The sequence below is a fragment of the Gossypium hirsutum genome, chromosome A11, assembly GCF_007990345.1.
Source record: "Gossypium hirsutum isolate 1008001.06 chromosome A11, Gossypium_hirsutum_v2.1, whole genome shotgun sequence".
In the NCBI taxonomy this organism is placed as follows: domain Eukaryota; kingdom Viridiplantae; phylum Streptophyta; class Magnoliopsida; order Malvales; family Malvaceae; genus Gossypium; species Gossypium hirsutum.
Window position 1 is genome coordinate 154,479 of NC_053434.1, and position 13,363 is coordinate 167,841.

The 13,363-nt window shown below is 34.8% G+C and overlaps 2 protein-coding genes across 2 annotated transcripts; one reads left to right on the plus strand and one right to left on the minus strand.

The window, feature by feature from the left end:
- The first annotated feature begins 9,709 nt into the window (after positions 1-9,709).
- On the plus strand, positions 9,710-10,636 carry LOC107923147 (transcription factor WER). Its single transcript, XM_016853361.2, has 2 exons — positions 9,710-10,080; positions 10,160-10,636. The coding sequence occupies exons 1-2, from the start codon at positions 9,833-9,835 to the stop codon at positions 10,416-10,418; spliced, it is 507 nt and encodes a 168-aa protein (XP_016708850.1). The 5' UTR covers positions 9,710-9,832; the 3' UTR covers positions 10,419-10,636.
- Positions 10,637-11,368: 732 nt separating this feature from the next.
- Positions 11,369-13,025, minus strand: LOC107923056 (uncharacterized). The gene is made up of 5 exons (XM_016853267.2): positions 12,769-13,025; positions 12,432-12,677; positions 12,050-12,131; positions 11,659-11,873; positions 11,369-11,586 (listed from the first exon to the last, which is right to left on the minus strand). Exons 1-5 carry the CDS (start codon positions 12,954-12,956, stop codon positions 11,466-11,468), a joined length of 852 nt encoding a protein of 283 aa, XP_016708756.2. The 5' UTR covers positions 12,957-13,025; the 3' UTR covers positions 11,369-11,465.
- Between the last annotated feature and the right edge of the window lie 338 nt (positions 13,026-13,363).

Here is a 13,363-nt window from a genome sequence, read left to right on the forward strand (position 1 = left end):
CCACTGTAATGATAGCTTAATGGCAAATCCAACACATTAACGCAACCTTCTATGAAACCCTCACATATAAATACCTCCAAAAACGAGGAAAAAAAGATCAACCCTTCAAAAGATCAAGCCTACACTTTGTTAACTCACCTTTAGCCTCTATCTTTTTTACCTTTATTAGGGGTGTTCAAATTTTGATTAAAACTGAATTACCCTACTGAACCGATCTTAATTTGGTTAATCGATCAGTTAACTAATCTAATTCGATCGGAGGTTGGTTAATGATTTTTTAGAAGTTTGGTTATCGGTTAATTCAGTTCAAAATTGAGTAATTAACCTAATTAACTGGACTTAATAATTAATAATACAAATTATATGTAGTTTTAATTCGGATAATTTGATCAAATGAACATTATCAAATTTTTTTATATGTTTTATACTTGTTTTAACCAAAAATATATATAAATTTTTGTTAATTTAGTTAATCGACTAAATTAACTGAAATATTTTGGTTCGGTTAATTTTTTTGAAAAAAATTCGATTAATTTACAGTTAAAGGATTAAAAAGTTTGATTAATATTAGTTCAATTTAGTTAACCGTTCGAACACCCTTATTCTTCATATTCACTCTTTATAACCTCCAACTCTTCGCCTCGATTGGGTGAATTGACCTCCATAAAAACCACCACTCTTTCCTCCATATTTCTTCATTGTTGTATTATTATATCAAAAATAGGTGTGGTGAGCATGAAAGACATGGCTTCACAATCTCAAAGTGGCACCCGCTTTAATCAAGCCAACCAGACCAATGGCCTGGCTAACCAAATCAACTCTTCTGCTCCACTCATCATCCCATTTCACATGTCTCAGGAACTCCCACTGGCTTGAACTCTACCTAGACTCCATCTCCTTCTGCCCCCTGCAGGAACCCTTCTACTATATACAAATACCCTTCTCTTCACCTTAGAGTAGTTAGTGAAGGTTTTGAGGGATCTTCTAACATCTAACCCTACCACTCTTGTTGTACCTATAGAAACCACACCTTCAGTTGTTTCAACTCCCCCAATTTCTACAGTGCCTTAGCCACAACCTGGCATGACCTTTCTAGGACCATTTGACCACATAGGTCACTATTTACAAGGAGTTGTAACCTGTCGCATAGTTATGCCTCTTCCACTAGTTGTGATTCCTATTTCATTAGACTAAAGTTCTCACCAACATGCATCAAGTCCACAACCCCACGACACAAAAACCCAAGAGAAACTGCAATGTTTAGATGAGCAGTTTTCTCAACAAAAATTTCGCTTCAAGGAGCAGCAAAGAACATGTTGAAGTTGGCATGCATGCAGCACATGAAGCAGCCAAGAAGCAGACCAAGCTGCAAAACCATACTTATTATAATAACCTAAATTTTCAGTGGTGTCGGAACAGTGATTCGAGATCACTAAATCCGACACTAAATCTAACAAATGAGTGGAAAAATATTATAATTTAGTGAATATAAGTTAAATGTGAAGTTAGAAAAAATTTTTGAAATAGCGAATAGTGTACTAGAAATAAATATTTAAAAAAAATTAAAAAATTAAAATCGAAAATGAGGTATCGAGAGTTTGAAATTTTAAAACGAGTCATAAATATTTTTATAAATATTTATGGAGTGTTAATAAGTTAGTATTAAAGTTTCGTCAAGAAATTTTAAAGTTACGATAGTTAATTGAATAAAAAGGACTAAATTGTAACAAATGTAAAATTAAGAAGAATGATTAAATAGCTTAAATGATAAAAGAAAGAGGGTTTAAAAGGCAAATAGACCCAAGGTCTATTTGGCTGGACGGCAAGGGGCTTGAAATCAGCAGGAAAATTGATGAATTAAGGGCAAATTTGGAATATTGCAAAATTTACTTAATAAAGCTAGGACTAAAGTGGAATTATCTAGATTTCTCTTCATTTTTCTTCAATTCCAGCAACTAAAAACGCCATAGGAGGGTTCTATAAGCTGGTATTTCATAATTTTTGCACCAAATCAAGAAATCGATGATAAACGAGGAAAAGAGAAATTTCCGGAATAGTTCCAGAATTCTCTACAACTACTGCAAATTGTTCCGGGTAAGTTCGTACGATTAAATTATTAAATTTTAATGTTATTTTATGAATGGTGATTAATATTTATGTATGTTAATTGTTGAAAATAATTAAATCATGTATAAAAGTTACGAAATTGAACTGAGTATTTCGGAGGAACGAAACGCAGGAAATGAGTACGAACGTTCGATGAAAAAGACGAATTGACGGTAAATTACCCAAGTAAATCGAGATTCAGCATTTGTTGCGAACTCTCGTGTTTGCTTTTTGTTTAGCTCTTACGAGCTTCCGTTAATTCATATGAGTTTCAGTTAACCCTTTTGGGGTTTCAGTTCAGCTCTGATGAGCTTCAGTTAGCCTTCGGGCTTCCGTTTAGCACTTATGTGCTTCAGTTAGCCTTCGGGCTTCCGTTTAGCACTTATGTGCTTCAGTTAGCCTTTGAGTTTCAGATCACGATGTACCTAAATCCGTAAGTCGTTCCTTGAATTGACAAGTCGGTAAGTCGTAATTATAACGTGTGGAAAAAGAAATGTAAATAATGTTATCATTATTTTTTAGCTCAATTAAGTAAATTATTTTTAAAATGAGATTATGATTTACAGGATGAAAGAAACTTACTTGAAATGTCCATATGACTTGAATTTTTGAAACTAATATTGGTAAGGTTTATGGTTTAAGCCGACGAACTTACTAAGCTATAATTAGCTTACCTGTAATGTTTATTGCTCTTTGTAGATTAACGGGGGGGTCAGAGGATCGGATCATCACACTCAAGTCACACTATCTCGATTTTCCGGTAGATTTTGTTATAAATACTTTAAATGGTTTATATAGCATGTATAGGAGCTTATGTGACTATGTTTTGTATCAACTCATGAATATATTAGTTAAGTTAATATAAGTTGATACATGATATGAATGGAAATTAATTAAGATGTTTAAATACTACTTGAAAGTATGAATGGATATAATGTTAGATAAAATAAGGATTAGTGATATTGTTATAAGACGAATGTGATTTGGATGAAGATTGTATTTGTTGAGTTGTTGTTGTGTTGAGTTAGTTGCAAATTTGAAATTGCAGGGAAGGTTAGATGTTTCTAAAGGGGTTATATTGAATTTTTTTTTAAAAATATATATAATTATTATTATATTACGAAAAATTTTCGGAGTACTTGAATAAGTCCCTATTCATTTATAATACGTGATTTAGGCCTCGAAGGTTCATAAAAGAGACTTAATGATTTAATTTTAATATATTTGTTGTTTATTCATGAATTGTTTGTAAATTAACCAATATGTTCGGTAACGCCTCGTAACCCTATTCCGGTGACGTTTTGGGATTAGGGGGTGTTACACTTATGCTAGCTAAAGGTCAAGCTGTTGCTCTTTTTGTTACTTTAAGCACTAGTTTAGCTTTTTAGTTCAAAATGAACTGAGTTGGTATAGTTTTTAATGTAATTAGGTGCTGATAGATTGATAAATTAGCTTACCTATGTGTGCAAGTAATGTTTTCATAAATTTCAATGTAACTTAGTGGTGTTAGGTGGATGTTTAGGTGATGTAGTTGACTATAAATGTTTTGTTTTTCTTATTGAAAAGATGAGCTAAATGAGCTGAAGCCATAGCTCCCTTGCTACACGTTTGTGAGCAAGATACTGCCTTGTTCTGTCCTATTTTCTTCCTCTGCTCCTCCTCCAAAAATCCCCAACAATTGGTATCATAAGCTTAAGTCTTAAGGGCAATTGATTTTTACTTCCGCTGCTTGTTAAAAGAAAGAAGTTGTCAAAGCATGTCATCAAGGATTGCTTGAAGAGAAGACAACATCAGTTCAACCTTAAAGACTCCCAAACAAGCTTGAATAAGCTGAAGGAGGAGTTTCAAGAAAAGAATGTGCAAGCTGCAAGCTCAGCAAAAATGTGCAAGCTGTAAGATTAGCAAGATGTCAAAGCTGCAAGCTTAGCGAAAAGTGAGCTGTGAGCTTATCAAAAGTGCGAGCTCACCAATCGTTGTGAGCCTGTTGAAGACACCTGCTGAAGACAGTATGCAAAGATGCGAATCTGTCAAAGGTGCGAGCTCAGCAACATGTGGAAGCAAGAAGAAGTAGGACTGTAATTAGCAAGGGAACAAGGCAAGATGTGTTTGAATGGTGATACCAACCAAGGCTGTGAAGGAGGAGAACACTCCATTTGATGAACAAATCTGTGGCACAAAAGACTGAGATAGTCAAGTGGGTGAGTCAGATTTGGTTGAAAATGAGGCCATTGTTGAGAAAAGTTAAAAATGAAGTGCTTGTGCTAGTTCAGCTTGAAACAAAGCATCTAAGGACTGTCAAGCTCAAAAACTTGATGAATGAGTGATAGTCGCAACATGGAGTCCAAAGAGAGCCTACCATGCTGCTCTGATATTTATTTTGAAGTGTATGCAGCTTCTAAACATGCTACAACACGTATGCTTGCTGTAACAGCAAGGTTCACTAATTTGCAAGCTAAGCTAGGAGTATGCAGCATGCAAGCCAATGAGGAGTGTTGAAGTTGGCATGCATGCAGCACATGCAGCAGATGAAGCAGCCAAGAAGCAAACCGCGTTGCAAAGCCATACTTATGCTGGCTAAAGTTCAAGCTGTTGCTAATTTTGTTACTTTAAGCACTAGTTTAGTTTTTTAGTTCAAAATGAACTGAGTTGGTATAGTTTTTAATGTAATTAGGTGCTGATAGATTGATAAATCAGCTTACCTATGTGTGCAAGTAATGTTTTCATAAATTCCAATGTAACTTAGTGGTGTTAGGTGGATGTTTAGGTGGTGTAGTTGACTATAAATCTTTTGTTTTTCTTATTGAAAAGATGAGTTAAATGAGCTGAAGCCATAGCTCACTTGCTGCACGTTTGTGAGCAAGATACTGCCTTGTTCTGTCCTGTTTTCTTTCTCTGCTCCTTCTCCAAAAATCTCCAACAGAACAAAAGTGCATTCTTGACTAGAGAAACTCAGAATGAGTAGCTCATTACGGAGTTGAGAGTCACATGGGAGGTTTCAAGATAAAAAAAATTAAAACATTAGGAAAAGGAAGCTTTATTCACACTCTGAAAAGACAATTAGGGTGACAATTTGGGAGGCCTCCGCAGAAATAATGCTGACTTCTTGGCAACATCTTAGCATTCTCAAGGCAATAAAAATATCTCTGTGGAAGAGCAACTCAAAGCCTTCAGGGCCTAATTGATGCAAGAGATAAAAGGGGTAAAAACAAACGAATTTGTCTGGAACTACTCTAACGAGTCGTTAGCACTAAAGATCTTTGACAACCATATCTCAATATCCTTCAAATTCCTGAAGTTTATGTATAATGGATCGAGAGACCCGGAAGATTATCTGGCAAGGTACAATAACCATATGAACATATTTGAGGCATCTGAAGAAGTAAAATGCATAGCCTTCTATATGACCCTGTCTCAAATGGCTCGACAATGGTAGTTGTCGTTACCCAGGGAATCCATCCATTCTTTTGAACGACTGGCTGACCAATTCATGAGTCATTTTCTGGCCAACAAGGTGTTGCAATAGTCCTCTGCCTATTTGATGACAATCTCCAAGGAGCAAATGAGTCCCTCCGTGATTATGTCAAAAGATCCTGTGTAGCTACTATGGTCACAAAGGGAGTTATTGATGAATGGGAAATTTAGGCTTTTATTGTCGGAACCTCGCATCATAACTTAAGGTACATTATCATCGGAAACACCCCGAGCAAACTCTCCAGCCTTTATGAGATGGTACACAAATTCTTGGAATGAGACGAGGTGGAGAAAGTTTGTGACTTTTCAACACTAGCACCCCGTTAGAGTAACCCTCCACGAAGATTGCCTTCTATGAGATTTCAAGGCTATCAGCAGCCAATGATCGATTCAAGGGCAAGCAGGCGTAAGTATGAACATTAAAACTAGTCCAATCAGAGAAATAACCAGCGGGTGAACAATAACCATACCACAAACTGCCAAGGACACATTCGCAGATATAGGGGAGGCCAAGATCAGCGACTTCAAACTCTATATAATCAATTCAAAACTTATCATGAGCTTAACTATTCCCTAGACAAATTTTCGTACAAGTGAAGTATCAAGGAATCTTGGAGACAGCCCCACACCTCCCATCCAGATAATATCGCATTAACTCCAATCACTATTATAAATACCATAATGCTCGGGGACACCGAATTGAGCAATGTATGCATTTGAAAAATGTGATCTGGAAAGGGCCACCTTAAGCAATTTTTGGCTCAAAACCCTTATTAATCAAACAAGGTCCAAAACAAAGAAGTAGGGTAGTTAAGGCCATAACATGATGACAGGGGCAAGTGATCTACTGTAATTTGATATGCCAAGTTAGACTCTCTCGAGTACTTAATGAGCTTGTTTTCAAGTAGTTTATGAGGTTTTTTAATTTTTTATTCATTCGTAAATTTTAGTTTAATAATAGCTTTTCTTATATTTTACCTCTTTTGATACGCAATTTAGCAAAATTATGTCATTGGGAGTCTAATGATTGGCAAATTTTGATATCCAAATTATTACAAACCACTCTCTACAAATATCTCACTTAAAATCAATAATTTTCTCAAAAATCCCTAAATAAGGAGTGCCAAAATGCACCCCAAACAGCTAAAGAGGAAGTCGGCCATCAGTTTATTTATAAGCTTTCTTTCAACGTGATCAGCAATCAGAAAATAAGATTTTATTACATGTTTAAATGCCGACAGTTATCTTAATTCAAATGCTCTTTATCCCATTTTAAAAATTATCATTAATTAATTTTGTAGGCCAGCAAATCTTATGCCTTCAAACGTTTGGATGCAGGTTTAAAATTATCATAGATGCATGTGCAATCATTTAGGCTCAAATATGTCAGATTTCACCTTTGAGTTTTGACAAAACACAGTTATTAATTGTATATTTTGATCATTTTTTAACTTTAAAAAATTACAAAATAATCATTAAATTATTTAAAAATTTTCATAAATTATAGAACTATTTAAAAATTTTTATTCAAGTTACTAACCTATTGTTTTTCTTTTATAAAAAATTCCGGCTAAGAGCTGGAGAGAATAAATCCCCTTAATCACATATCTAAGAAGCTTTTACGAGAGGTTTACTTGATGTTTTAGTAGGCCACGTGTCTTCTTATAATTCGTGAATTGTTAATAGATGTTCTGTTATTTAAGTCTTTTATGATGTAATGTGATGTGGTCGGAGGTTGTAGGAATGAATATTAATAGGAATCTTATAAAGTGAGCTGGTATTACCATTGCCAGTCACATGCGCCTATAAGCTCTTCATTTTCATTTTCAATCTACGTGATTTTGACCTTGTCACCAGGGCAGCTCACCCAAGTCTTTCACATTTACCTACGACTGCCTAGATCCATTCTGGGCTTCCCAACTCATTTTAAACAAAAGTAGGCTTACAAGCTTTAGTAAGAAAGGTAGAAGATTATTGAGTGAATTTTAAGATGTTGCATAGATAAGTTTCAAATCAAATTGCTATTGGGGTGTTGTTTTACAAATTTGTTCATTGTGTTAGCAGACGTTTTTCAGTATTCATAACAAATTTTATTCATCTTGTAGCATGATAACTATAACACCCTGAATGGATCGTTAATTCCTTCAAAAATCAATCAATTTGGTTTCAAGTTACAAGAAGAGAGCAACAATACCAATCAAACTACTCAGCAGAAAACAATAGAATTCCATCTTCATTTTCGGATTCAACCATTTCCAGGCTTGCATGGCCATTTTCTTCTTCCAACGTATCCAAGACTTGGTATTCTTCTAAAACCATTGGTTTTCTGTAGCAACTTATCCTAACATGCACAAGTGGGAAGGTTTTGAGTCGAAGGAATATTAAGAAGCTCACCAAGATGGCTGCTACTTTAAGCATGACCTCTGTGTTTTTAATACAACTATTCATTTCCTAGGATCTTGGTGGCTGATAATTTTAATGACCTTTTGGGCCTAAAAGAATCACTTACTTTTTGTTAAATTAGTAAATCAATCAGTCGTCACTAGCCCAACAAGTTATGGGCTATCCATTTCGCCCTTTTGAAATAATATTTAATTGTGAAAGGCATCAAACATATGTCATGATGGAATAACTCATTAGCCTACTAACTTTTAGATCCAAAAAGGCATGATTTACTACTTCAACAGATGCATTTATTCTCCTAATACAACTTTAAATTCATTTTATTATATATAGACATTGGATGTAAATTTTAAATAATGTAAGAAAAATAATAAGTGATATATGAGTAATAATGAGCGTAAGATTTTATCCAGCTAAAACGGCATTATGTAGCAATCAAGTACATAGCATAGGCAAATGCAAGCACATGTAAATTGATGCCCATTTTCCAACATTGATTGATGGCCTAAACTAAACATGGATCCCCCTGCCCCACCTTCCTCTTTCCATTTTAGTGTCCTCCACTACATTCTTTCTTATTTATTACACAATGTGCAACCCCAATCATAGGGTCACTTGTGATCAGAAACACAGATTGTTTTCATAATTACCTAATTAGTATAATAATATTTCTTTTGCTCCTCAAATTCATAATCAACCAGTTTGCTAACAACAACTTATATTCTTTTTTACTTTTTCTCATGCATGAATGAGTATGTCTTTGACAATAAAAAGGAATAGGATGAATGCGAGAAGAAGAGAAAGAAAAAGGCAACTGTATGTGCTACTTTGTTTCAAAAGGAGTAATAATTATTTGTGTAGTGGGATGAAATTGATTAAAAGGCAAAGTTCCCAAAATGGAGTTTTGTCTTATTTGGCTGTGTGTAATGTCAAAGCCCATCCTTTGTAGTAGATGGCTGTATCAGACAGACAGACATTGATCAGATGAGATCGTTTGTAACAAGAATTTTGATGGATGTATTATATATTCCCCTTTTATGTTGTCTTGATGCAATCTGGTACTTGTGTATCATTTTTATAGCAAAAAGAGAGAGAGCAAAGATTCCCATATCAATCTATTTTTATGTATGTGAAATGAGTGAGCATCCAGCTAAGAAACCACAAAACGAAACGAGGAAGAAGCAAGGTGTAACTAAATACAAAGGACAAAGAAAGATTGATCATTGCTAGTCAACTTGTGAGCAGAGACCAGAGGGTCTCAAATATTCTTGTGATGAATTTCGGTCACCCAACAGATGCCATTTGCTTTCTTACAATTATTATTTGACTTTGTCTTCTTCACAAACTAAATCCAAGTAATCAAATCAGTCAGTTTTTTATTCTATCCATTGATTTAGATTTACTAAATACTAGTGTAGTAAATTAAATAAAATTTTAACACCATACAGCATAAAATTAATTATATAAATAGTGTAGTAAATTGAATAAAATTAATTAGAGTGGAAGAAGGGTATTGCTTGCATGCATATAATCCAAGCAAGGGCTAAAAGTGGATCATAACCGTTGCTTGGGGAGGACAATGGATAAAAGTTGGTAGGTAGGCCTCAACAAAATAATAATAATAATAAATCAAATGAAAAAATATTAAATGTACGAAAAAGTTATGATAAATTTTACACCATTTATCCATATAAATGGATGTCTCACATATTATTATTACTCTTCACCCTATTTAAATATATAATATCTTTACAAGTCACAATCAAACTACAAACAATGTGTGTGGGTGTGTGTATATAAGCAGAAGGCGAGGGAGAGAAGTGATAATAGAGGTAGTAGCTGGTAGGTTGAGATGGAAGAAAAGAGTGAATATAAAAAGGGGCTGTGGAGTGCAGAGGAGGACAGCATCCTGATGGAGTACGTAAGGAAGCATGGGAAAGGGAAATGGAATCGGATACCCAAAGTAACAGGCCTCAAGAGGTGTGGGAAAAGCTGCAGATTGAGGTGGATCAATTACCTTAGTCCCGGTGTTAAGCGTGGTCGTTTCTCCGACCAGGAGAATGATCTTATCATCCGCCTTCATAACCTACTCGGCAACAGGTCGCTAAACGCCTTGTTAATTAGTTACTAAATAAAAACATATATTGTTTGTTTGTTAACTAACTCAACTCAACTGTAGGTGGTCACTCATGGCTGGTCGGGTTCCAGGAAGAACAGACAATCAAGTGAAGAATCATTGGAACACTCATTTGAGCAAAAAGCTTGGGATCATCAAAAATCCTACTGCTCATTCTTCACAATCCCAAACTCACTCCAAGTCTAGTAGAGATGATGATAATAACCATAGCCAAGCCCAAGACCAGGTGATGATGACCACCACAGATGCCTTGCCCTCGCCTCGTGACTACGGAAACGGAAGCTCTTCTTGGTTTTGGTAGTGTCATAACAATGATCATTTCAATTTGTATACACCTACCCCTGTCAATGTCTTGGACTTACTAGACCACGACGACCACGTCTCTCTTGATTTTGTTTGGCATGGCTTTGCCTAACCTTGTAATCTCTGCACTCCTTTTTGTCACCTCAATTATTGTTTTCTACTTTGGATTGTATTGCAACATTTATTATTTTTTTACTACTTTCCCTGTTTTCCTTCTTTCTTTTGTGTTATATTACATGGATTGGGATTGCATTGTTATAATTAATAATTGATTATCCCTTATTCCTCCCGTTTCCCTCTATTCTAGTCTAATTTATTCATAAAAGTAAATAAAAGTTTAGTCCAAATTAAGATTATGCTTTTATTTCACTTCATTTTATTTGTTGTAACTTATATACTAGATTTAAATAACCCAACCTGAATATAAAAAGAGAAAGTGAGAAAAAAAATAATCGAGTATAAATAAAGTTACATGCAAATGACTAGTAATTTGAATTCCTTAATTTTTAATAAACTACTAAATATAAATACCTTTTTTAGTTATTTTATTTAAGTATTTCATATAAAAATAATAAATTACGATTTTTAAGTAATTTTTTAGTTGAGTTAGTGTCGAGTTGACTCATGACGCCAACTCAATTAAACACATTATATAATTACTAGAAAACACATTAATACCTAATATTGAAATATGACCATACTAAAATATAAACAAAACATTTACCAATAATATTAATTATATTTTCAATTGTATTCATTGAGGTATTCATCAGAAAATAATAATAACAATAATAGCCACCACGGTTAATGAATGAGAAACTTGATTTAAGGCATAACTGCGTGCCCTGGCCTCTTATCAAATCAATGGATAAATAAATGTCATTGTCATGCATTCACCATACCAACAACAAATACAAAAAAAAAAAAAAGGGCAGGGTGGTGGATTAATGATCCAGAAGGGGCAAATAATCATATCATCAGATGCTTTCTCTTGTATACATTAGACTGTATTTATAAAGAAATACTGCTCCTAGGCCTAGCTATATCAGTTACAGTTTGGTGGGTTTAAACATTTATACACAGTGGATGCAGGTTGCTTGTAGGTTGGAATGCTACTTGGATCTACATATCTTACTTCGCCTGGCCCAAAGGAAAGTTCACTGTGCCTGAAAACAACATTAATAATTTTTAGTGGAGCAGGACCAGATGTTAGGTTTGATGCATTGAAGACAGTTTACCTTCGAAGATCAAGTCCGACTAAACCAGCTTGCAATATCGTCAAATTGTCGGAATCTGGAGACACTATAATGACAGTGTCTTCAGAGTACTGAGTCTCAAGGATAGACATGAGTTGTGTCACACGCACAAATACATCTGCCACACTTTCATTTGGTGTTCCATCATCTATAGGAGGTGGCTTGATTGTAGAAGATATGCTATCCGATTCATAAACCTGAATCATTTCCAAGCACCCAATAACACTTACAGTAGCTCAGGCATCCAAGGATTTTAGTATATGGTTTCTTAAGAGGAATATATAAATATATATGGACACTCAGAAGCTACCCCAACAAAACATGTTATATACACCAGATAGGGCTTGTTAGAATATAAAGAATGAGATTGTACTTGTGAAATGGCTTCCAGTTCCTTGCCTTCATATGCTCCCAGTCCACGAGCATCCAGGAAGCTGTACTCTGGAACTATATAACTGCAGCCAACCAATAGCAAGTCAACATACATTGACCTTATCCTATTGGCAATCAATCTGTCTCGGTGTGTGTATGTATGTAATCATTGACCCTAAAATCACAACATAAATCAAATACACAAATAAAAGTAGGTTGAAGTTCATTCCTCCATCATTCAATGTTTCAACTAAACCATATGTTGAAGGACATGGAAAGTTTATTTTCATGGATTCACGTTGAATACAGCAAACAGAAAAAAAAATTGATTCTTTCAAGAAAAACTATCCATTAGAAGATGTAGGATTAATTTGTATATATACCTACGACTGACACCATTAACAGCTGCAATGATCTCAGCAGCCTGGTAAGCTCTTTGAGTAATAGAAGGCCAAATCCAGCAATTCCTTTCACAGGCCCCCATAGCCTTCAATTCCAAAGCAGATTTCAGAGTCTGGTTTTTCCCCTTGTCTGATAACCCACTATCAACAGAAGTTTTTGCTACAGGGTTGGTGTTGATTATTCCGAGGCTCTCATATTGGGACTCCCCAGCCCTCACCAAAAAATACCTTGAAAAAACAATTACAACCCAAATTAAAAGTTCACATTCATTTTGTTCGATAGAGTTCATCAGCTATTACGGAAGAGGGATTGGTGTACCTGTTAGTAAGGCGAGGTGGGGGCATCTGGAGAAGGCCACGAGCAGTGGCCACCGAATCTGAGACTGAGAATGAAGATAAGGAGAGGGAAGTGAGGAGCAGCAAGTGACGGCGGTTGATTAGTTGGAGGTTAGGTGTTGTTGGTGGAGATATGGAGGCGGAGGCGGAGGCGGTGGTTATTGTCAGCATTTTGGCGGGACTTGACACTCCTGAAGCGCAACCGCAAGTGTGTCTGTCTATTTATCACTAGTTTTCATCCTCGGTTAAAGTAACTAAGAGATCGCTGTATTATAAAAATTGTTTCAAATTAATCTCCTATTATTAAATGAGTCAATTTAGTCCCTATACCATTAAAAAAATTAGATAAGTCTAAATTATAACAGAGTTAATATTTACTCTATAGAGAACATCTTGAAAATTATTTTTTTCAATTGCAATTTAATTCTAAATAAAAATTTCTATTTATAAAAACTTTTAAAATATTAACTATGTTAAACAGTAATAATTTTAAATGATAAATATTAACACTATTCTAATTTTGTCTTATTTAAGTAATTTTAATAGTACATAAATTAAATTGATCCGTTTAATAATAA

Bases quoted from the DNA above. Each gene is read 5' to 3' on its own strand.
- LOC107923056 (XM_016853267.2), bottom strand. From the start codon at position 12,956: ATGCTGACAATAACCACCGCCTCCGCCTCCGCCTCCATATCTCCACCA. The intron at 12,678-12,768 runs GTACACCAATCC...TGTTTTTTCAAG, and splicing joins CCACCTCGCCTTACTAACAG to GTATTTTTTGGTGAGGGCTG. The intron at 11,874-12,049 runs GTACAATCTCAT...GAAATGATTCAG, and splicing joins AACTGGAAGCCATTTCACAA to GTTTATGAATCGGATAGCAT.
- LOC107923147 (XM_016853361.2), top strand. From the start codon at position 9,833: ATGGAAGAAAAGAGTGAATATAAAAAGGGGCTGTGGAGTGCAGAGGAG. The intron at 10,081-10,159 runs GTCGCTAAACGC...ACTCAACTGTAG, and splicing joins CATAACCTACTCGGCAACAG to GTGGTCACTCATGGCTGGTC.